Below are 21,346 nucleotides of genomic sequence, written 5' to 3'. Positions count from 1 at the left end.
TTTATGTGCAAATTTTTCTGCAGGAAGTATCTTCATATTTAATTCACTGCTCTTATGCTGTTTGGATTTGACAGCTGCCTATACATCCAGCTAATGTTGTATCTACAAAGCAAGGACTTCAGTAAGACAGTGGTGCAGTAAGACATCTTTGTCATTGTATAAATTTGAATCAGAACACCAGGGAAGTACACACAATAGTATATAGTTATATAAAATATTATTAATCTTCCTAGGCCATTTCCTAAAGGAGATGAAAGAAAAAAAGCTTGTTTGAGTGCTCTGTCTGAGGTGAAAGTGCAGCCTGGTAAGAAGTGATTTCATCATATAATGTAGTGGTCTTTTTGCATTCAGTGTCTGCAAAATTTTCTGTAAGTAAATGCTAAATGTCTGGCAAGTGGCTGCTCACAGTTCTGGTGCTGGTGACAAGGTTTCTGTTCTTCTTACAGTTGATTGTTTCTCTTGAAGCAATTTGAATATTTTTACCAGCTGTTAATTTCTATACAAAGTGCACCAAAGTTTTCCCCAAAGTGCTTACAGTCAAATTAGGTAACACAGGTAAAAACAGCAAAGTATATCTGAAGAGGGGAAGTTAACAGTTTTCTTTTGGACCAACTTTATTGAAAGAGATTAAATATCTTTAAGAATTTATCTTGAGAATAAAACATGTCCAGTTGCCTTCGTTTTCCTTTTTCTTGCTTCAGACATGCCCTTGAAACATTACCTTGACTATCTCAAAGTCCTTTCATTTATTTGTACATGTATGTATACACAAACACATAGACATATATTTTAACCATATTTTCCCCATCTGAATCTTTCTTTTAAAATGCACTTTGACCTGTGTCTGATAGGTTTCAGTTCTCCTACCATTTTTCTTCTGCTAACAGTGCACTGGAATATGCTGCTACCTCTTGCTAGAAACTCTTGTAAGAGAAGTCCTATCTGTGCATTTCTATGGTAAAGATTCTGCAGTATTAGTTCAAAACTGTATGCTAGAAATTAATGGAAATCATTGACCAATGGGAAGTGTTCTACATTCTTTGTGACATACAGACTGTATCCTCCAGTTTATCTCTCGCATTCATTTAATTCAAAAGTATGTAATGAAGCTGTAGACAGTAAGAACAGTTGTTCTCTAAGTATCACTGTCACACTGGCCAATAAATCTTTTCTTTACTCTCTACTCCATTTTGCAGGCTGCTACCTGCCCAGCAATCCTGAAGCTATTGTTCTGGACATTGATTACAAATCAGGGACCCCTATGCAGAGGTAGTGTGGTCTTTTATTCTTCCATTAAGTTAATTCATGATATTTAGTCTTTCTATAAATCCTCATTTGGCTAACTTGCACTCATCATCTTTTTATTTATTACAATGTAGTGCAGCAAAAGCACCCTACCTGGCCAAATTTAAAGTGAAACGATGTGGAGTTAGCGAGCTTGAAAAAGAAGGTTAGTAAATGTGTTTTAATCACTGATGCTATTAAGTAAGAGTCAGCACTTTCTTTAAAATTGCCTGCTTTTAGTGACCTGTGCTGCTGCATTAAAGAAATGCTTCCATATTGAACTTAATCTGCAGTGGCTCAGCTCAAAAATAAAAATGCATAAAATGGAAAGAGAAGAAAATTTTTTGAGAACTTCTGGGTTTTTTTCTGGTTTTTTTTTTTTTTTTTTTTTTTTTAAGTCCCTGGAAGCACGCCACAGAAGTATCCTGAAAAAAATATGTGCAGTTACTTTAGACTGACAAATTAATTGCCTTTCTGTGGTTTTTTTGCAGGGTAATCTAAGTGACTAGCTTAGTGTAATTTGGGCATTTATCAAGTAAATCATGAAGAAATTTTTGATGTATACGTTCCAACTCTAATACAGAAAGGAAACTGCCTTATGAAATTCATCTTGCAAAGCAGAAGTTCTTATAGTGTTACTTCAGTGTAAAATGTGATTTTGAGTGTAGGGCACTTGTCATGGTATGAAAATACTAACTGAGGTGTGCATCTGAGTTTTGCTTTTTATTCTTTGTGCAGGTCTGCGATGTCGTTCTGATTCCATCGATGAAAGTGCAGAAGAAGGAGTGGACAGTAAGAAAATCTGTTGGCAAGCAGCTATCTTCAAAGTGGGTGATGACTGCAGACAGGTACAAAGCTACTACACTTTGCAGTTATATAAAAACAAATTTGTAGGTGACGATATAAAAGAAGGAAATAATTTTAGCTTGGAAATGCTTTTTCTTTGGAATTTTGAGAATCCCTACTAGGTATGGAATAGGGGAGAGAATTGTGTTATATTATTCTGGAAAATTTGACTTGGATACAAATGTCATTTTTACAAGTTAGTTCACGTAATGCCATGATGTACAAATCTTTTTAGAGTTCATTTTTCAATTGAACAGTTGGTAATGTCAGAGTAATTTCCAAGGTGATATCTTGTACTATCTTGTACATTGAAGCTTGGTCCTTTTTGATTAAAGGAGAATGATGGTTATTATCTCTGAAGTTGTTAGTATTCCTCTTAATCAAAGAACGATAGAAAAGTTGTCAGCAGTTAAATCTTTGGTTTTGTTTGCTACCCGTTTGAGCATCCTTTACTTTTCCTTTTTTGATTTTCCCCAGAACCACAGTATATGCACAACCTTCTGGGGAAAGTTATGTTCACTTCAGAGTTCTTCAGAGCATTTCTGTCATCTGACTTGTGATCTGTAACCCCTGTAATTCTTGTGCAATTTTTTTCTTACATAACAGGACATGTTAGCTTTACAAATCATTGATCTCTTCAAGAATATATTTCAGCTGGTAGGCTTGGATCTTTTTGTGTTTCCATATAGAGTGGTGGCCACAGCTCCTGGGGTAAGTGAGCAGTTAACTCTACTGCTGTAGAAAGTAGTTCCTAATTTAAAAACAAAAAGTAATCTTTACCTGCACACATAAGTTAACATTTCTGCAAAGAAATACTATGCACGTTACGCCAAATACTTAGAGTACTATTGACACAGTCCTTCTTCTACTTTCTTCTTTTCTAAGGCTTTTGGCTCAGAAATTTTGCTGCTTGTGGTTATTCATGTTTGTTGCTTGATTTTTGGGACAACTTTGTGCAAGTCTGTAGAAAATCACAAATTGCTTGTGTCTTATGTTGCATGGAAATTCTCAAACATTGGGTGTAGTTTTTTGTTTTGTTTTGTTTTTAAATGAACATACTAGAAATTCTGTATTTGTTGATGTGAAGGCTTTCCCAAATCTCTTGGGAGACCTCTGTGACTGCCAAGAGCCACGTAGAAAATGTATGTTGGGAGTATGCTGTACAGACCTGTTTTTCTTCTTCCCTTCAGTGTGGTGTTATTGAATGCATTCCTGACTGTACGTCCCGTGACCAGCTGGGCAGGCAGACAGACTTTGGGATGTACGATTACTTTACAAGGCAATATGGAGATGAGTCTACTCTTGCATTCCAGAAGGTAAAATATCAGTTTGCAGTCGTAGCACGATTTCAATTGAGTAATGTTCTAACCATAAGAAATAATGACAAATAACTAGATAATTACTACTGCAATGCTGTACCTGGCTTCTGATGTAGGCAGTTCATTTTTAGCTATGAGAAAGCTAGCTAAAGAAATTACTGCAGCTGTAGGTATGTGGACAGTTTTATTGAACATAGATTCAAATTAATCATTAATGGAGGAAAAATAATGTTCATCTGTATCTGCTTCTGAGATGAGTGAGTTATTAAATTATGTGTTCTTATTTGCTTTGACTTCTTGCTTTTACAGGCTCGCTATAATTTCATCCGCAGTATGGCTGCATATAGTCTTCTCCTTTTCCTGCTCCAAATTAAAGACAGGCATAATGGCAACATCATGCTGGACAAAAAGGGACACATCATTCACATTGGTCAGTCATAGTCATCTTTTCCTTCTGCTGTAAAATACTGCTAATAGAATTTCAATTTGAGATTAATCAGATTTCAGCTTTTAAATACGTGGGACGTTTTACCCGACGTTTTAATATTGTATGTGTGTTTTTGTTAGCTGCTCCTGCATAATTTCAGTTTTACAAGGTTTTACCAGCTTCAGGAGGGAATACACATCTGTGGATTATACGTATTCATACATGTACAAGCGTATACAAATATGTATGGATGTACGAATACATATACACATATACACATTTATTGCTTGGGTGTGAACTAAAGTTGATGAGTAAATTCATATAATTGCATAAGGCTGTAACATCTGCTTTAGCTTTGTTTTTCTAGAACTGCAGATGTTTTAGCCTGCTTATCTGATGTCATCATCCTTGAGCATTGTTTAATGTTAAATAATTCTTTTGTTGGTGTTTTTTATACTTTATCAAAGCTTTTTTTCCATTTGGAATTGAAATGCTGGTAGGAAAATAGATATTATGATGTGAAATGCACCCCTCCTTTCTTCTGTCAAAGCTGACAGAAGAAAGGACAACTAACCACCAGAATGTCTGAAGCAGCTTATCTTTTGTGTACAGATTTTGGATTCATGTTTGAGAGCTCACCTGGTGGTAATCTGGGCTGGGAGCCCGACATTAAGCTGACTGATGAGATGGTGATGATAATGGGAGGAAAAATGGAAGCAACTCCATTCAAATGGTTTATGGAGATGTGTGTCAGAGGCTATCTGGCAGTCAGGTAAAGCATTATTAACTGCTTAAAAGTGGAAGTGCTTGCACAACGAAAACCAGATGGGATGTTAAATAATAATGAACAGCAGTCTGTACAGGGTCTTAGTCTGTCAAACTGCTGCATGAAACAAATTTTGCAGCCTAACTTTGTGTTTTTTTTTCTGACCTCATGACATTTGAGAAGATCATATATTACATTCAATTTATAAACGTGATCATCAACTTTCTTCAATTTAGCATGTTGTTAATTAAAACTTTGCAACAAGAAGCTACAGGAGAATCATGACCTGGTTTTCCCAACTGAGACAATCATATTAATCGCCATTTCAGCTTGAGTTAATTATGTGGAAAAAGTGCTACTATTTCTCTTGTAAAATATTAGAGATTTTGTAGCTGTGCTTTTCAGCGATGATTGCCAGCCAGTAACGTTAGAGATCTGTAACTTTACTATGCTTTACATCACGCAAACAAGAATCATAAGTGTAGGACAAAGAGGAGGAAGATGACGAGGAGCTGAGGGTCCAGCATGAATGCTTGTAAGCCACAAGAAGTTCCTGTGGCTGCTCTCGCTTGGGCTCCCACATGGCATTGCAAGTTTTGCTTTAACATGGAGAATGAGTACGAAATGGATGTGAAGTGGATGTTGTATATAGTTAGGAGGACAGTATGACAGAGCCCAGATAAGGGATTGTTCTATCATCACGAGTGTGGAACATTACTGATGTTATCTTGCAGAATTAATTTACTCAGCAAGTAGCCCCAGAAGGGACTGTCTTGGAGTTGAGCACAGTTTGCTTCCTTGAAGTGGTGCAATCTAGGGAGTTCTATGTCAAGCCAGAAATGTCACTCCAGTAGCAGAGTAGTGATAGATTTAGTGGGAGCTCCTCTGAGTGGGAGGAGAGGAGGAAGAAGGGAAGCTGAGCTGATGTAGCAGACAATTATGTAGTAGAGTAACAGATTATCTTCCGATTCCTAATTACTGTAGTATCACTTTTGATGCACTGGTGGACCTTTCTGTTGCCAAAGTAGTATTATTTCCCAAAGTATTGCTTTATATAATCTTTCTCGAGGGCTCCTCATCTTGCAGCATTTTAAATCTCTCATAGTCCAGTATAAAGGAATGAAATTTAATTAAAGAGATCACAAGCAATGATGTAGCTCTGCCAACAAATATGAGACGATTACATGTGCTGTTTTAATTACAGAAAAGTCTGGACTGAGTAGTCCAGCCTCAGTCTTCTCAACCTGCCTGCTTTACCTATTAAAGCTGCAGAAGTTCAAGTGCTGTAACCTTTTTGTCCTCTTTTTTTTGTTCTAGGCCTTACATGGATGCTGTAGTCTCGCTTGTTACATTAATGCTGGATACAGGGCTGCCATGTTTCCGAGGGCAGACAATCAAGCTTTTAAAGTAAGCCAGCATGTATATGCACTGGAATTCATAATGCTTGCTCTCTGTAGCGTGTGTATTGTCACAGTTCCTGCAGCAAGTGTTGTTGTCATGCTACTCAAATATCTTGTATTTCTTAGTGTTATAGAAACATAAGATTTTTTTTTGGAGGTATCTCAAAAAGCAGGATTTTCAGAGGCCTTTTCATATGATTAGGTTCAAACTGTTTTTAAGTGACTACGTGAGCACATTATTTATCTTAAAGTTCTTAGCACTACCAAAGCAAGAACGTAAAGAAAAGATCTGCTTTAATGAGAGGTAATGTGTTCTATCTGAAGTGGTGTTGAAATCTGAGGAGCAGCAACTTCAAATTTGTTTGGCAGATGCAGTACTGAACTGGGACTGTTGTAACGTCAAAAGTTTATGCAAACACATACATTTTAAGCAGCCCTTCAGGCTAATGCCTCCAGAATAGTTCTGCAGTCAGTATTTCCTATATATAACTTAACTACATTTTCCTAAAAATAAACACAAATTCATGAAGTATAATGGGCTGGAACTCACAGTCATTGCTAGGTATTAAGGTATTTCAGAGGCAGTGGCTGTCTAGAGAGACTTGCTGTTACCACTCAGCTGGTCAAAAGTTCGCAGCCTCAGCCTCCACTGTAAGAATAAAGACAAGTGCTTTTAAAATATTATTGTTATGCACATGTTGTCTTGAAAGAACTACATACTTTTGCAGAAACATATTTGTGTCATGCTCAAAAGAAACCTCATTAATTTGTACTCCTATTTTTTGTGGTGCTGTTGTTGTTTTTCCTATATAGACACAGATTCAGCCCCAACATGACCGAACGGGAGGCTGCAACTTTCATCATCAAGATCATCCAGAATTGTTTCCTCAGCAACAGGTTTGGCATTTATGTATGTCTTTTCTCTATAGTTAAAGGAAAGGTAAACCCATAAGCTGGCAAAACTGAGTGCAGCAAAAACATAGAGTTTTTGTGCTTCACTCATATTTTATTTCTGTGGGATCTTGGTGGTTTTTCTGACAGTGGTTGCAGTGTTTTGGTTTTTCTTTATCATTTACCTCTGGCTTTGCTTTTCTTCTCTAGGAGTAGGACCTATGATATGATTCAGTACTACCAGAATGACATCCCATACTGAGTGATGCTAAAGATTCACTGCTGACGTGACGCGGGCAATCCAATGCACTTTCTCTGGACTTTTAATAAATAAGATATGGTCAATCACATCTTACTATCTTCCACCTTTTTTGTATGTTTGTGCGCATGTGGGTACCTGTTTCCTGGACACTACAACAATCAGTCTGATTGATTACTTTCTCTCTATCAGGTTCTATTTATCTTTTTTTCCCTGGATTTTTGGAGTTGGGCTGCAATCATTATTTAAAATGGAGAAAAAAAAAAAAAAAAAGAAACAACCTGTACTCTAATCGTGAATGTGTGAAAGAGGTAAAGTTGTAGAGTTCGATAATTTTTCATGTGATGCAAGGATTTCTGTAATACTTTTAAAAAGTAAAAAACTTCCCTGCATGATCCCACAAAATAACATGGAAGTGAAGGAAGGGCATGCATTTCTCTTTGGAAGCAGTAATGTTGAATTGCTCAAACTTTACTGCAGGAGAAAAACCTGATAATTGTCCACAGTGGTGATACCTTATGTTCCTACTTTGCGCTGTACATGCTGCCTGCTATGTGGTATTTAATATGTACATGAAGAATGTATTTTTTTCCTTCTGTGTGTTTTAAAAAAGAGGCTTCTGAACATATTTAATCTAGTAAATGTAATAAAAGAAAATGTAATAAAAACTTTGTCGCAAGGTTTTTGACCTGTATGAAATAGAACTCAGTACACTATTTTGTTCTGGCAATTTGTGTACTGGGCCCTGGTCGTTATAATGTGACTTTTTTTTTTTTTTTTGCTTTTTTTTTTTTTTTTTTGTTTAACTGGAGGAACATGTTTTTTCTTCAGATTTTCATCTGTCTCCATGGTCACATGTTACTCATGAGAGAAATCACTTGTTCAAGCTTCCTGCGTAGAGGAGCACGTCCTACCCCCTGCTTCCTGCTTTTGCGTAGAGGAAATAGACCTGGGGGTATTGATTGATACTCGGCTGAACATGAGCCGACAGTGTGCCCAGGTGGCCAAGAAGGCCAATGGCATCCTGGCTGGCATCAGAAACAGTGTTGCAAGCAGGAGCAGAGAGGTGATTGTTTCCCCTGTATTCAGCACTGGTGAGGCCGCACCTCGAGTACTGTGTCCAGTTTTGGGCCCCTCACTGCAAGAAAGATATTGAGGCCCTGGAACGTGTTCAAAGGAGGGCAACAAAGCTGGTGAGGGGTCTGGAACACAGGCCATATGGGGAGAGGCTGAAGGAGCTGGGAATGTTCAGCCTGGAGAAGAGGAGGCTCAGGGGAGACCTCATTGCTCTCTATAACTTCCTGAAGGGAGGTTGTAGTGAGCTGGGGTCGGCCTCTTCTCTCGTGTCATTAGTGATAGGACCAGGGGGAATGGCTTCAAGCTACGGCAGGGGAGATTCAGGCTGGACATGAGGAAGTATTACTTCTCAGAAAGGGTGGTCAGGCACTGGAACGGACTGCCCAGGGAGGTGGTGGAGTCACCGACCCTGGGGGTGTTCAAGGAAAGACTGGATGTTGTGTTGAGGGACATGGTTTAGTGGGAGCTATTGGGAATAGGTGAACAGTTGGACTGGGTGATCTTTTAGGTCTTTTCCAACCTTGGTGATTCTATGATTCCTGCTAAGAAGGCCACAGAATGTGCTAGGCACTGCTCACCATACTTCAGCTCCGTGTTTTTTTTCCCGGCTTTGGGGAGTCGTGATGAGAGCTAGTTTTTTGTCGGAGAACGATCCTACCTGGGAGGCGGGGCAACGCTGTACACGTAGGGCTTCCTTTCTCTCACGGACTGCCGAGGAAGCAACGGTGTCAGGTGTTTGCTCTTCTATTTAAGCTGCTCTCTGGGTTGGCAACGTCAAGGGCACGTTGCTCTGGCGAACAGCAGAGGCCGAGCTGAAGGGCGAGACCCGCCTCGTGCCCGGAGCCCGCCTTGCTGCTCGCGGCTGAGGGAAATCTTGGGGGGGCTGCGAAGCGGAAAGGTGCGGCCGCGGTGAGCCCTGAGGAGGAGCTGCTCTGTGCGTGAGGTAATTAAGATCAGAATTAAGGTACGCAAAGATATTTTGAGTGTTTTTGTCCCTGATCATTATGTTAGAATATGTTCTGGTGCCTCTGCAGCCCTGGTAGAAAAGAGGCACCAAAAAGAGGTAAAATACTCTCTTTGAAATAATAGCTGTGTGTGTGTGTGTGTGTGTATAAATATACTTAGTGAAGGTGTTTCTGTCATTTCTCCACTATGAGAAACCCCAGGTCGTGGGAGAACCAGATCTCCCTTTCTTCAATTCATGTCGGCTGTTGGTATAGAAAGCCCTTAGGTAAGGAGCAGAATTTATAGCGGCTCATTTCCACCCAACGACCCACGGTTCAGTGCTGCCGTGCCTCCATCGGCGCTATTTATATGCTAATCTCACGCGCCCTGAGACTGAGGCAGCAGTCCGATCCCTCGTGCCACGTGCTGGGGCACGCGCTCCCACGGGTGTTGCTGGTGGAGGCGGAGCAGTGCTCACTGGGGCAACCAATACTGTGAGCAGACATGGAGAGAGCAGTTGATTCCTCTTGGTAAAGTGCATAACGCTTATTTCCTTTACTCCATAACTGTTCTTCTGAGATCCCCCTGGCTCCAGTCGAGTCTGGAGGTGCTGCCTTAGCCTCAGGCCTGGTGTAAGGGAGGCCTACCTGTGTTTAGCTAATCTGGGAGATGATACAGTTGGAGTGTACTGGTTAGGAGTGAACGAGCAGGCTTGCTTCTGAGATGAGAAGAGATGAGCATATATCTGTGAGAAATTTCATCTTCATAGCGGTGTCAGAGTGATGCTTCAGAGAGAAATATGTCTCTGGACAGCAGAAGAGGGAAAAAAAAAAAAATCCTATATTGCCATTGTGAAGTTTTCTCACAGGAGACTTGGTGAGATATTTCACTTTGTCTGAGCTTTTTAAGATGCTTGGTGTTGCTGTACAGGTGAAAAACGTTTGTGTGCACCTTTATACATATGCTGTCTGTTTCCTTACTGAGAACTTGCTTTATGGTTAAAGATGCAGACCTAGCAGCTTCACAATGCCTGGCATCCTGTGTATGTCACAAGCTGTCTCTCGCATGAGACTGGTCTGTGTGTATGGTAGCCAAATGTACGTGAGTTAACAATCCAATAAAGTCACCTATGGGAGTTGAGCTTGGAAGAATTTTGTTAACTTACGTAATAAAAAATTTGCAGGAATATTTTTTATTCTAAACGCCTTATATTCTGACACCGAGTCAAACTTTAATCCAATTGCCAGGCCTGGCTGCCTGTACTATCTTGAGCAACCATTATGTAAGGCAGAAAGATTGTTGGGAAAAGGAAGGTGAGAACTCTTGCAGCCATTAGGATACTGGACTGACTATAAACAGTTTAGCTACATATTAGAAGTTGTAAGTCAGTAGAAACTTAGACATGAATATGAGCCAGCAGTGTGCCCAGGTGGCCAAGAAGGCCAATGGCATCCTGGCTTGCATCAGAAACAGCGTTGCCAGCAGGAGCAGGGCAGTGATTGTCGCCCTGTACTCAGCTCTGGTGAGGCCGCACCTTGAATACTGTGTTCAGTTTTGGGCCCTTGCTGCAAGGAAGACATTGAGGCCCTGGAGCGGGTTTGAAGAAGGGCGACAAAGCTGTGAAGGGTTTGGAGCACAGGCCTGATGAGGAGCTCTGAAGGAGCTGGGATTGTTCAGTCTGGAGAAGAGGAGGCTCAGGGGAGACCTTACTGCTCTCTACAACTACTGAAGGGAGGTTGTAGGGGGTCAGCCTCTTCTCTCATTTGACTGGTGATAGAACTAGAGGGAATGGCTTCAAACTGCACCAGGGGAGATTTAGGCTGATGTTAGGAAATACTGCTTTTCTGAAAGTGTGGTCAGGCACTGGAATGGGCTGCCCAGGGAAGTGGCAGAGTCACCGACCCTAGAGGTGTTCAAGGAACGTTTGGATTTTGTGTTGAGGGACGTGGTGTAGTGAGAACTGTTGGTGCTGAGTGGGTGGTTGGACTGGGTGACCTTGTAGGTCTTTTCCAACCTTGGTGATTCTGTGATTCTGTAAAATATCTGACCTTATTTTACCTAGACAGAAATTTTATGTGCGCATTTCAGAGGACACCCACTACCAGAAGGGTTCCTGGGTCTGGGTCTTGTGCCAGGCCAGGGTGAACATCAGCTTCCCTGTTCTCCTTTGGAGACTGGAGTTACTTCCCTCTTTAGCTCAGCTCAGTGAAGAGTAAAACTGCCTCCTGTGGCAGCAGAGGAGGGAGCCCAGCACTAGCATGAGGAGCAACTGTCCTTTTCCGACCCAGGTAGGAGTGATAAGAACAGGGAAGAATTCTGTGAGGTGCAGGTTCTGAGCTGAAATATGGCTCCCCCAGAAAGTGAACACAGACATGCAAATCCATTGTCAGTGCAACCCTGCAGATGGCAATGCTTTTCAAACTCATTGCGGTCAGAGCTCTGGCAGCTGGGACAGACCCTGAGTGTTAGGAGGTTTAGGTTGGACATTAGGAGAAACTTTTTCTCTCAAAGTGTGGTCAGGCACTGGAATGGCTTGCCCAGGGAGGTGGTGGAGTCGCCGTCCCTGGTAGTGTTCAAGAGGTGCCTGGGTGAGGAGCTACGAGATATGGTTTAGTAGCTTGTGGTACTAATAGGAATGGGAGGGTGGTTGGACTAGATGATCTTGCAGGTCGTTTCCAACCTTGTGATTCTGTGAAGAGCCTGGCAGTTTGTATTCTGGTGTATTCAGCTGGTGGAGACGGGGTTGACCTTCCGAGGGATGTAAGGGAAATGCATTTTACTGACTCTGCCTCATTGTCTCAGGTGAAGTCTTTAAACATATGAGTCTCCTCAAGTATAGTAAGTATGCAGAAATCCATAGTGTGTTCACCAGAAACCAGGTGGACAGTGGACAGTGCAGTAGTTCTTGTAATTCTGTGTTGGACAAATAGCAACTGCATTCAGCTCCAGACATGGCTGTTTCTGTGGTTTTCTGTATGGTTTTCTTCTGAAAAGCTGCTTTTTTGAATTTTTGGAGAGGTACTTAGTACGTGGGCTCAGATGAAAGTTGTTTGTTATTTTGGTTAAGATTCAGGGGTACATGCTGGAAAAAATACAGCGTTCTACAGTTAGCATTATCTCTTAATTTGAGGGCTTCACCTTCATGGTAGACATAGTGAGTAGATGGGCACTGTGTTTAGCCTCACAGAGTAAACAGCAGAGGCAGATGGAGGAAGAAATGGGGTCCAGAGGGAAAAAAAAAAAATACAGGAACAGTTGAGCTATAAAGAGCAAAATGATGTCAAATAATTCCTGCGGTCATTTGGAATACAGGCAAGTAGCAATTAATAGTCCTCCCTTTGCTGTTTGTGGGATCAGTTGTCTGGAGTCCTCTGCCTCAAAGGTAGTCCTGATCTGTGTTGCTGTTAGGCTTAAAAAACACTTTCTAGGGGTAGATCCCAATAGAAACCTAAGCTCTGAAAAGTGCTTTCTCCCTTTTTCCTCGAGTAAACTGAGATTTACGTTTTAATGCTTTCAGCATCAAGCCTACCCTTTAGGCTGCAGCCCCAGTTGATAAAGAGAGAAGTCAGTCCAGCTACATCTGAGGTTGTATCACAGATCAGAGCTCAGAGGGGGGCAAGTGAGTGTACAGTAATTTCAGGCTCATTAACTTGCAGACAGAGCGACTGAAACAGAGGGAGGAATTACGCTCTAGTTAAGAAGACAAACCTGCCAAGGAAACACCTGCCCTAGATCTAGAGAAACTTCGCAGACACCTCAGGAACCTGAAAGCCCAGCTGCTTTTCAGGATGATGCTGAAATTGTATTTTTCCCTGCCTCTCTACTGGCACTGTAATTCTTTCAGTCTGAATAGATGTCTTTCTTTGAGATGTGGCTCATATCTGCTTGTAGGAAAAGTGACTCAGTGCATAAGAAGAAGAGTGTTGGTAACTGCATTCCTACACGCTGGCTGAGCTGTGTTAACCAACCAAGTTTGTGTTCTTGCTCTGCTTTGGCTGAAAGGTAAAACTCAAGAACTTAAATCTCACTGAAGGCTCCTTAAAACCAGAGCAGTATTTAGAGCAGGAACACCAGTTGCCGCAACTTCACTAAGAAGTAGGAATTCGTGTTGCCCTAACCCCATCACATGGGGCATGTAATGAGCTGAATTCCTTTAGCAGTGTTTGAAGTGAGGCATAAGGAGCTTGATTTTTTGTTGTTTTCTCCACAAAGGTTGTGATTTAAATCTGGGAGTTGCTTTGGTTGCTCAGTACTTAAGAAAACTACAATACGGAGGAATACAATATGACATAAATCAGGAATCCAAAAATCTGCAGCTAGTTCCTGCAAACTAAGTGCATTTGTATGGCTCTCTATGGAAGGGAGATCTCAAAATACAAAGTGAAACCTGAGTCCTATTTCCTCTAAAATCAGTTACTGGGACATTTTGCTATTACTGATAACAGTGGAATTAAGAGTGAAATTTCAGCAGCTGCCAGTCTTATTCTAAAAATGACTTGAGTGTAAAACCAGTTCAATGACTAACTGCTGCCCCTCAAACTTACCGTGGTTTGCCTTTTCGCAGGAGATGCTTACCAGTTCTGTGGAAGTGATAGGAAAATTAGGACTTGCTCTTCACTTTTCCAGGGACCCTTTGAAAAAATTCTCTTTGGGATGTGAATGGCTTCTGATGAAGCACTGTGGCTATTGTGCCTCTCAAATAATTGATGCACTTCGGGAGAAAGATATTCACTGGACTTGGAATTACACTGCATGTGAGGTGTATGTTTGGGAAGTAGAGGCGTGTTTGTTCGTACCAGCTGCTACCACTAGATGGCACCATGGTTCTGGCAACAAGGTCCAAAGTAGCCCTAGAACCGTGAATGTTTTGTCTGCTTTGGAGGTTTTGTTACAAACCCAAAACATGGTATGGATTTGCAAACCTTTCAGTGAACCGAGGTCAAGTTTCCCCCAAATGTAGGCTGAGGTTGGAGCAGGGATATGGTCAGTTCCAGTTTACAGGATGGGATTTAGGATTTCAGGTGGAAACCATGTGAATATTTGACTTGCAACCTGGCTATTCTTTTTCTGTGGTTCTGTTTGGAGGGCCTGTGTGTATTTGAAACAAAATCTCAGACCAAGGTTCAGGGAATATGTGCCTGCCTGTGCCAAACTGAAAGGGGTTTGAACAACCCTGCTGTGAACTGTTGTAAGAAGCTTCATGTGACCTCACTGTTCACCAAGCTGGGCCTAGGCATGAGCTAAAAGCAGGAACTAAACGTGGTCAGCAGTAGCACCACTTCCTTTCTAACTTACTGTCACTGTGAGTGGCAGGTGACTGAGCACGTGACAGGATGTAGAATTTTTTTTGTCAGGGGAAGTTCTTAGCCGTTGTCTAGCTTGAAAAAGGTTCTTTGTCCTGTAATTACGCTTTATTCCATCCCTTTCAGTGGGACTAAGAGGATGCTCACGTGATACATGTTATTAATAAACCAACCTGCATGTCTCTGATTCTTGCAAAGGGTATTTCTGCTTAGCAGAATATAGCAACTGTCCTGTAATTACATGGCTCCAAGGGTTGATTCAAGAAACTGATTATCTAAGAGATGTTTGTACAGTGCTCTGTCATCTCCTTTGAAACTCATCTTTCCACCTCAGCAACAATCCTCACGTGCAAACTGACTGAATGTCTTTTAGCAAGGAGTCAGTGCAGAGTGAGGCAGACGATCGCCTAATGAGCACATTGTGTGCAAGCAGCCCGATGCCTGATGTGCTTGTGTCAGCCACCCTTGTCATGACCTAGAGGGATACCAGGGGTTTGAGAGACAGGTCTTTTTAGCAGCACTAAGGCTCTCAAAAGTGCTTGGAGATTTGGATTTTATTTTGGAAATCTTGTAGTACATGACAGTCTCCTGAGATATTGACTTCGTAGATTGGTATTTTCCTCTGACACTCAGATCATGGGCTAAAACATACTAGCCATATTAATATAGTTCTCCTGTAATAATTTGGGTTTTTTTCTGAGTAGAAATTGCTTTCAAAACAACATTCATAAAAGCTTCATCACTGTTGTAAACTTAAGAATCATGGAAATCCTCATTGCAAATATTTTGGTTTACTGTTTGTTTTTATAGACAAAACAGCACAGTGTTTACCTTGGATCATTCCAAAGTATTGCTCAGGTTGGAACATTTCTATGGAAGTCAGTTTTTAATGTAAAGCTAAAATATATATTTCTATTGCTTCACAATACTACATCTCTTGTTCCCTATATTCACTGATGACACTAGAGAATTCGAATGGATTAATAAAATGAGGCTTTCCTTTACAAAGACAGCTTGTGCCCATCATGGAACAGCACTATCGTTAGTCCTGTTTTTGAATGAATATCTAAATGAATTCACCAGCACACGTCCATTGAGACTAGCCCTCCAGAGAACCCCGAGGGCCTTTTAGAAATATAGGTAAAATGCTTGTTACCATGCAAGTAGTTGATTTTTTAGAGATCGTCTATTTTCATTCACAGATTAAGCACTTTGTTCTTATGACCCTTCACATGATTAGACATTGTTAGAGGAGAGGACTCTAGGAACAAGAAATAAGAGGCCAACTCTTCTCTTTCTACGTCGCAATGGTTAAGCCTGACATACTGTACCACAAGTCTTTTGCAAAACTAACACCATGACCTTTCTGAAGAGGTAGCAAGCGATAGATGTAAAACAAATGCTCGTGGACTAGAATACCAAGCACAGTATGGCTGTGTTGTGCTATCATGCTATCACATTGTTCCCATCCAGGCCTGAAACAGCAGGAGTGATATTCAGGTGTTGTCCAGGCCATCAAAAGGGGAAGGAAGTGAGAGTTCAGTCAGTTAGACGCACTCCTGACACGGTACCAGGTAACTTTCATCTCTTCTTTCTAGTCTAAATCTACCGTGGTCCAGTTTAAAGCCATTTCCCTTCTTCCTGTTGCTCCATGCCCTTATAAGAAGTCCCTTTGCAGCTTTCCTGTAGGGCCCCTTCAGGAACTGGAAGGCTGCTGTAAGGTCCCCCTGGAGCCTTTTCTTCTCCAGGCTGAAGAGCTCTCTTGGCCTGTCCTTGTAAGTGAGGTATTCCAGTCCTCTTGTCGTCTTTGTGGCCCTCCTCCGGACCTGCTCCAATGGCTTGATGTCCTTCTTGTGCTGGGGGCCCCAGAACTCAGTACAGTGCTCCGGGGGGGGTCTCAGAGCAGAGTAGGGGGGCAAAATCACTGACTCATGTTGAGTCTTTCATCAGCCAGCTGACACCCCCAAGTCCCTTTTTTTTTTTTTTTCTGTACAGCACTGACTGCTCCAGAATTAATGGGCTGATTTCTCTGTGAATGTTAAGATTGGTCTGTAGCTGTTCCTTCATACCTTTAACCCTTCCCCACTGCAGTGTACCAAGCAGGAACAGGGAGAGGAACATATATTTTTCCACCCCTGTAACCTGCTCTACCAGCTTTTTTCAGTGGTAGAATATTGACAGTCTCTGGCAGACATGAGAGTGAGGAAACTCCAAACCTCTGGTGGAGCATCATACACCTTGAGCTATGAAAGGTCTTATGCCTTGCAGGAAAGAACAGTGTTTCTGAAACACTATCAGAGTGCTTCTAAATGTGGATTTCTTATGTATTCAGTGACTGACTTTTACTTAGGGACTGGGACTTTGAAAAGGCTTACTGTCATGTTGAAAGACTGTGAGTAAATTGAACCATTTAAGAGGATGAAATGTCCCTGCGGAAAGGCTCTTTGCTGTAGATACCTGTGATGCTTTTTGCTTTCTACTTGACTTGAGGTGGGAAATCTCTTGCCTGAGAACTGACAATTCTGCAAGTTGGCGCGTCCTGCCTCTTTACTTTCTGCATGCTGATGTGGTAGAGAAGACACCCATCAAGCTGATGTGAAGATGGAGAGATGTAGTTTGGAGGAGAGGTGATTTTGAGAATCAGTGTGATCTTCCCTCTGTTCTGCCACCTGTGCCTGGTCATTGCCACATTTATACACAAAATCTGAAGTTTGAAGTGTTGTCTTTGATAGCCAAACTTGATGGGCTGCAGTCTATCAGGAAAGTCAGCAAAAGAGCTTGGATCAGTTTATGTGCCTGTAATGCAGGGTAACATGAAGAGCCTACTGCGAAAAGTTCTCCGTGACTCCTGGGCTGGAAGTGCTAAGGTTTGGTCTTTCATCAGAACTATTAGGCTTCTTGAGCTGCTCCTGTTTGGTGTGCTAAACTCGATTGGAAAGGATTTTGATCTTCTCTTCTACAGCTGAGAAAACAGAGAAGAGACTTTATTCAGTGATGCAGAGTTATACTCAGCTCTAGCACAGTTGCTGCTGGTGCTGATCATGGAGGGATTCCAAAGCTGAAGTCCTCTATTATAAGCTAAGCAAAAGACTGAGTTCAGGAGGACCTCAATCAGTGAGTGGTCAGTCGGTCATGGAGCATCAGGCTCTCTGCTTCTTTAGGGAATGAGAATGTCACTGCAGGGAAGGAAGAAGCACTGCTTCTTGCCTGAAGTCCTGCATGTAGAAAAGGATCTCCAGCAAAGACTCAGTCTCTCAATCTTCCATCTCCCTTTTGGGCTATTTATGCTGCCTGCCAGTTTGTTGGCTGAGTGACTGCTGAATTATTTACTACTCTGACTGAATTAAGCAGTGGCAAATGCAAGCGAGTGAATTCCACCTGAGACTCTAAAGGAGGGCAGAGGTTGGGGTAGGAGTGTGTGTGTGTGGCTGCTGGGTAGTTGATACATAGTGCTAAATTAAATGCACCAGTCCCTTCCAGGCAAAACCCTGGGGGAAGGGAAGCTATTCTCTTGCTCTCCAACTTGGCAGAAGGAAGCTGGGTGCCTGGCTAACACCAGCTCAGTTGACAGTGGAACCTCATCCCCACTGTGAGAAGGATCCTGCAGCTAGGATGCACGCACCTTGGTTGTGACTGTTATTGTGCTGTATAGAGTTGACCGGGTTAATGAGTGCTTGTTATTAAAGGCTGAATCAGCCAATCGTGCTAATTATTGTCTCCCTAAGTGCAGCAGTTCCTGAAGGTATTTAAAAGGATAAGCATTCTCCTCTACCTTCTAGATCAGAGCTGAGTACTTAGGCTGCAGAGAAACTCTCTATCAAATGATAGTGCTCTAGCTGTTTGTTATGAGGTAGTATCTCCTTGTTGCTTTATCATTCCCAGAAAGGAAGTTCAAGCTTAGCACACAGTCCTTGTCTCATGCAATTTCTGTCCTCTCTATGCATCTCCCAGCTATAAAATTTTACAGGTGGGCAAACTGAGACATAGATCATTCTGTGATAGATCTGGTTTGATTACTCTCTCTGTAGAGTACATGTGCTTCTGTCTAGTTACACATGTACAGTAGAGAGTATCTTAGGCTAGCTGATTGAGGACTGGTCACTGTCAGTCCTTCCTACGTGTGTGGATACATATAATGAGTATATTAGGAGGTGAGACTTAACTTCTTCAGCTAGCCTGCTTGTGCTACCATCTCCCAGACTTGTGAATTCTTATGGCATCTATTCCCTTCCAGAGCATGTCTGGTGCAGAGTAGTTTCTGTTATCTGTATCACCCATTTCCTGTATGAGGTAGAAAACTCTCTAGAAGCTGGTGAAAGACAGAGCTGGAAACAAGATATGAGAAGAGCACTGTGTGGTCAAAAACACATGCCTCATAAATTTATCATGACCCATCTCTGAGGCACGCTTGCTGCATAAATCACCTAATAACATACCTTGTAAAAGATGATATACAACAATTCTGCATTTCCTTCCCATTTCTGCCATATCTCCATTGCTGAAATTAACTGTACAATTGGTGTAAATGTGTTCACACACTGCTCTGTTGCAGCAATATATATGTAGCGCATCAAGGCAATTAATTTTTCTTGAATAGCCTATGCGAGTACTGTCATGTTTTGCATCATCAGTAAGTGATTTCACATTGCATATAGTAAGGAATTTAAAAGAGTTGATGGCCCCTTCTGGATTTACTCTGGATGGGAGTTATGTCTGGGTTACTACTCAACCTTTTCCAGTAAGTTAGTTCCCACTCTTAAAATTGTCATTGCTGCATTGAGCTGTGCTTCCCTCTATGATTATTAATTAAAGAGAAGAAAAAATGCTGGACTTCACCTTCTTCTGTGGAGGTGCCTTTGTTTTCCACTGCTGTGGAAATGTGTCTTTATGGTTTCTTTTTTTAATGGGCACAAGCCACCCCTCCTACTCCCTTATCTGCCAGTTGTCTTGCAAGCTGGCTGTTGCTGAGTGGTTCTGTTAGAGAACCTGTGTTTGCTGAAAGCTGTACAGAATATTTGGTAGTTCATGGCAATGACAGTAGCTTTGCTCAGAAAGGATGGGTGGCATTGAAGCAGACTGCTATTGCACTGTGCTTTTCCAAAGTGAGGGCTTGGTTTAGACCACTGGTCAGTGAGCTGCCTGACAGTGATACAGCTCTACGACAGCACTCTGATTTCCCCTTGTTCACTTCCTTCTGCATAGAAAAAAGATTGTTACAGTTCAGTTATCAAAAGAATATTCTCCACATTCTGCTGTATATGCTCCATCCCAATGATTTTGGCTGCTATGTCGGGAGAGGACTCCTCCTAACCTTGCAGTGGGAAGTGAAAATCTACTCCAGTGCCCAGCCACAAAGCAGCATCCCATGAGCAGAATATCAGAGAAGGGAAATTTGCTTAGCCTGCAAAAAAAGGTCAGGCCCAGCCCAGTATACTCTGCCAAGAAGGATCAGCGTGGTGAACCAACTTAAACTTCATTTGTCACCTGTCAGTGCTGAGCGTGCTACAATTAATAGTATGGTAGTGAGAAGGACAAAGGAGATTTCTGATGAGGAGAAGTGAGGTAAGCTGCAATTAACTAGAATAGTGAAGGAAGAAGCTCTATTGTCAGGGTACTGAGTTTCTCTCCTGAACTCAACATTTTTCACACATGCTTAGCCACAAACTTGTGCCCCTAATACCAACCCCAGGTCACATTCTCTGGGTGTGTCGTATCTGATAATAAGATTTAAATAAAGGGATGGCTGAGCCTTTGGTGACATAAGTAATGAATGTTGTATGAAGATCCAGGATGCTCAACTTCTCTGCCAGTGCACAGAACAGGGTAAGGCGGAGGGACAAGCTGAGGAAGCAGAGAGAAGCCTTCCTTGCTCCTGCTGGTTCTGGAGTTAACCTCCTCATGCAGACTGAATGAAAAAGGAACTCACTGTCCCCTGAGGAGGATGAAGTTGTTGTTAGTAGTGACCTCTGGCAAGAAGAAGCAAAGGATTCTTCCTTTCCATGTAGTTTGAGCTTAATGCCTGTGTCTGTAGTGGCTGGTCTATGTACAATGCCATCTATCCTGTTTGAACAGTTATTGCCGCATTCCTGCTTTCCCTAACTGTACGAACATTGCATATCTTTGCATGCTTTTTGGTTTTCATTCTTGAGTGGTTTTCAGTCAGTGCCATGTCCGCAGGTAATATATCTATATATATATACACCTGAGTGTACTCCATGAAACAGGCTTCTTCAATTTGAAAGCACATGTTGGCTGGAAACAAGAGAGTCAGTGATCTCTTTTTTTCCCAAAGCATGTTTTGAACATAACTTTACAAGGACTTCCAGTGGCCAAGCAGTTATTTAGTCCCCACATCCCACTCATCACGTATGAGAGATCTGCTCTTGTTTTGCATGCAGAAAACTGGCAGAGCAGATTGTGGAGGCAGAATGCACGTTCTACCGCACCCCCAGTGCTGAAGCTTAAATGGCCCTGAACTGTTTTTAAAGGAAATCTTTCAAGTGTCATTATCAATGAAGTCATAATAGCAGCCTCTGATACATCTGGGAAACATCTGCCAACACTTGGAGCAGGTGACAGTTTGATTAGGGTACAGTTGGATCAGACTGCAACCAGCTCAAGGGGATAAAAAGCCGAAGCTGGTAGAGTTAACATGGCCTCTGATTTGACTTGGAAGAATGTTGTGTTCAAGACATGTTGGTAAATCACGGCACCTTCTTGCTTCTAGAGAGAATTAGGATGTAGAATACTAAAATAAATACTGTTTGCCTTATAAATGCACCTGATGTGTCTGGTGATACATTTACATACATATACATGAAAGGTGAAG

At 41.8% G+C, this 21,346-nt stretch overlaps 1 protein-coding gene and 1 long non-coding RNA gene across 5 annotated transcripts in view; both read left to right on the top strand.

The window, feature by feature from the left end:
- PI4KA (phosphatidylinositol 4-kinase alpha) overlaps window positions 1-7,472 on the top strand; it is a 58,947-nt gene extending 51,475 nt beyond the window's left edge. For 2 of the 3 annotated variants that reach the window (XM_052690880.1, XM_052690881.1), the window contains exons 45-55: window positions 234-304; window positions 1,197-1,269; window positions 1,380-1,450; window positions 2,023-2,132; window positions 2,737-2,841; window positions 3,321-3,446; window positions 3,759-3,879; window positions 4,489-4,648; window positions 5,960-6,049; window positions 6,856-6,939; window positions 7,144-7,472. In XM_052690880.1, coding sequence (XP_052546840.1) covers window positions 234-304; window positions 1,197-1,269; window positions 1,380-1,450; window positions 2,023-2,132; window positions 2,737-2,841; window positions 3,321-3,446; window positions 3,759-3,879; window positions 4,489-4,648; window positions 5,960-6,049; window positions 6,856-6,939; window positions 7,144-7,195 — 1,063 coding nt within the window. In that variant the 3' untranslated portion in view covers window positions 7,196-7,472. Of the gene's footprint in view, window positions 1-233; window positions 305-1,196; window positions 1,270-1,379; window positions 1,451-2,022; window positions 2,133-2,736; window positions 2,842-3,320; window positions 3,447-3,758; window positions 3,880-4,488; window positions 4,649-5,959; window positions 6,050-6,855; window positions 6,940-7,143 lie in introns of those variants that run through there. The other variant, XR_008208630.1, reaches the window with a different exon arrangement.
- Window positions 7,473-8,831: 1,359 nt separating this feature from the next.
- LOC128084669 (uncharacterized) overlaps window positions 8,832-21,346 on the top strand; it is a 78,519-nt gene continuing 66,004 nt past the window's right edge. The window contains exon 1 of one of the 2 annotated variants that reach the window (XR_008208643.1): window positions 8,832-8,953. This is a non-coding gene — a long non-coding RNA (uncharacterized LOC128084669). Of the gene's footprint in view, window positions 8,954-9,637; window positions 9,745-21,346 lie in introns of those variants that run through there. The other variant, XR_008208641.1, reaches the window with a different exon arrangement.

The sequence above is a fragment of the Tympanuchus pallidicinctus genome, unplaced genomic scaffold (genome assembly GCF_026119805.1).
Source record: "Tympanuchus pallidicinctus isolate F22 unplaced genomic scaffold, pur_lepc_1.0 scaffold28, whole genome shotgun sequence".
Taxonomy (NCBI): domain Eukaryota; kingdom Metazoa; phylum Chordata; class Aves; order Galliformes; family Phasianidae; genus Tympanuchus; species Tympanuchus pallidicinctus.
This window is presented reverse-complemented; position numbering and strand designations above follow the sequence as displayed.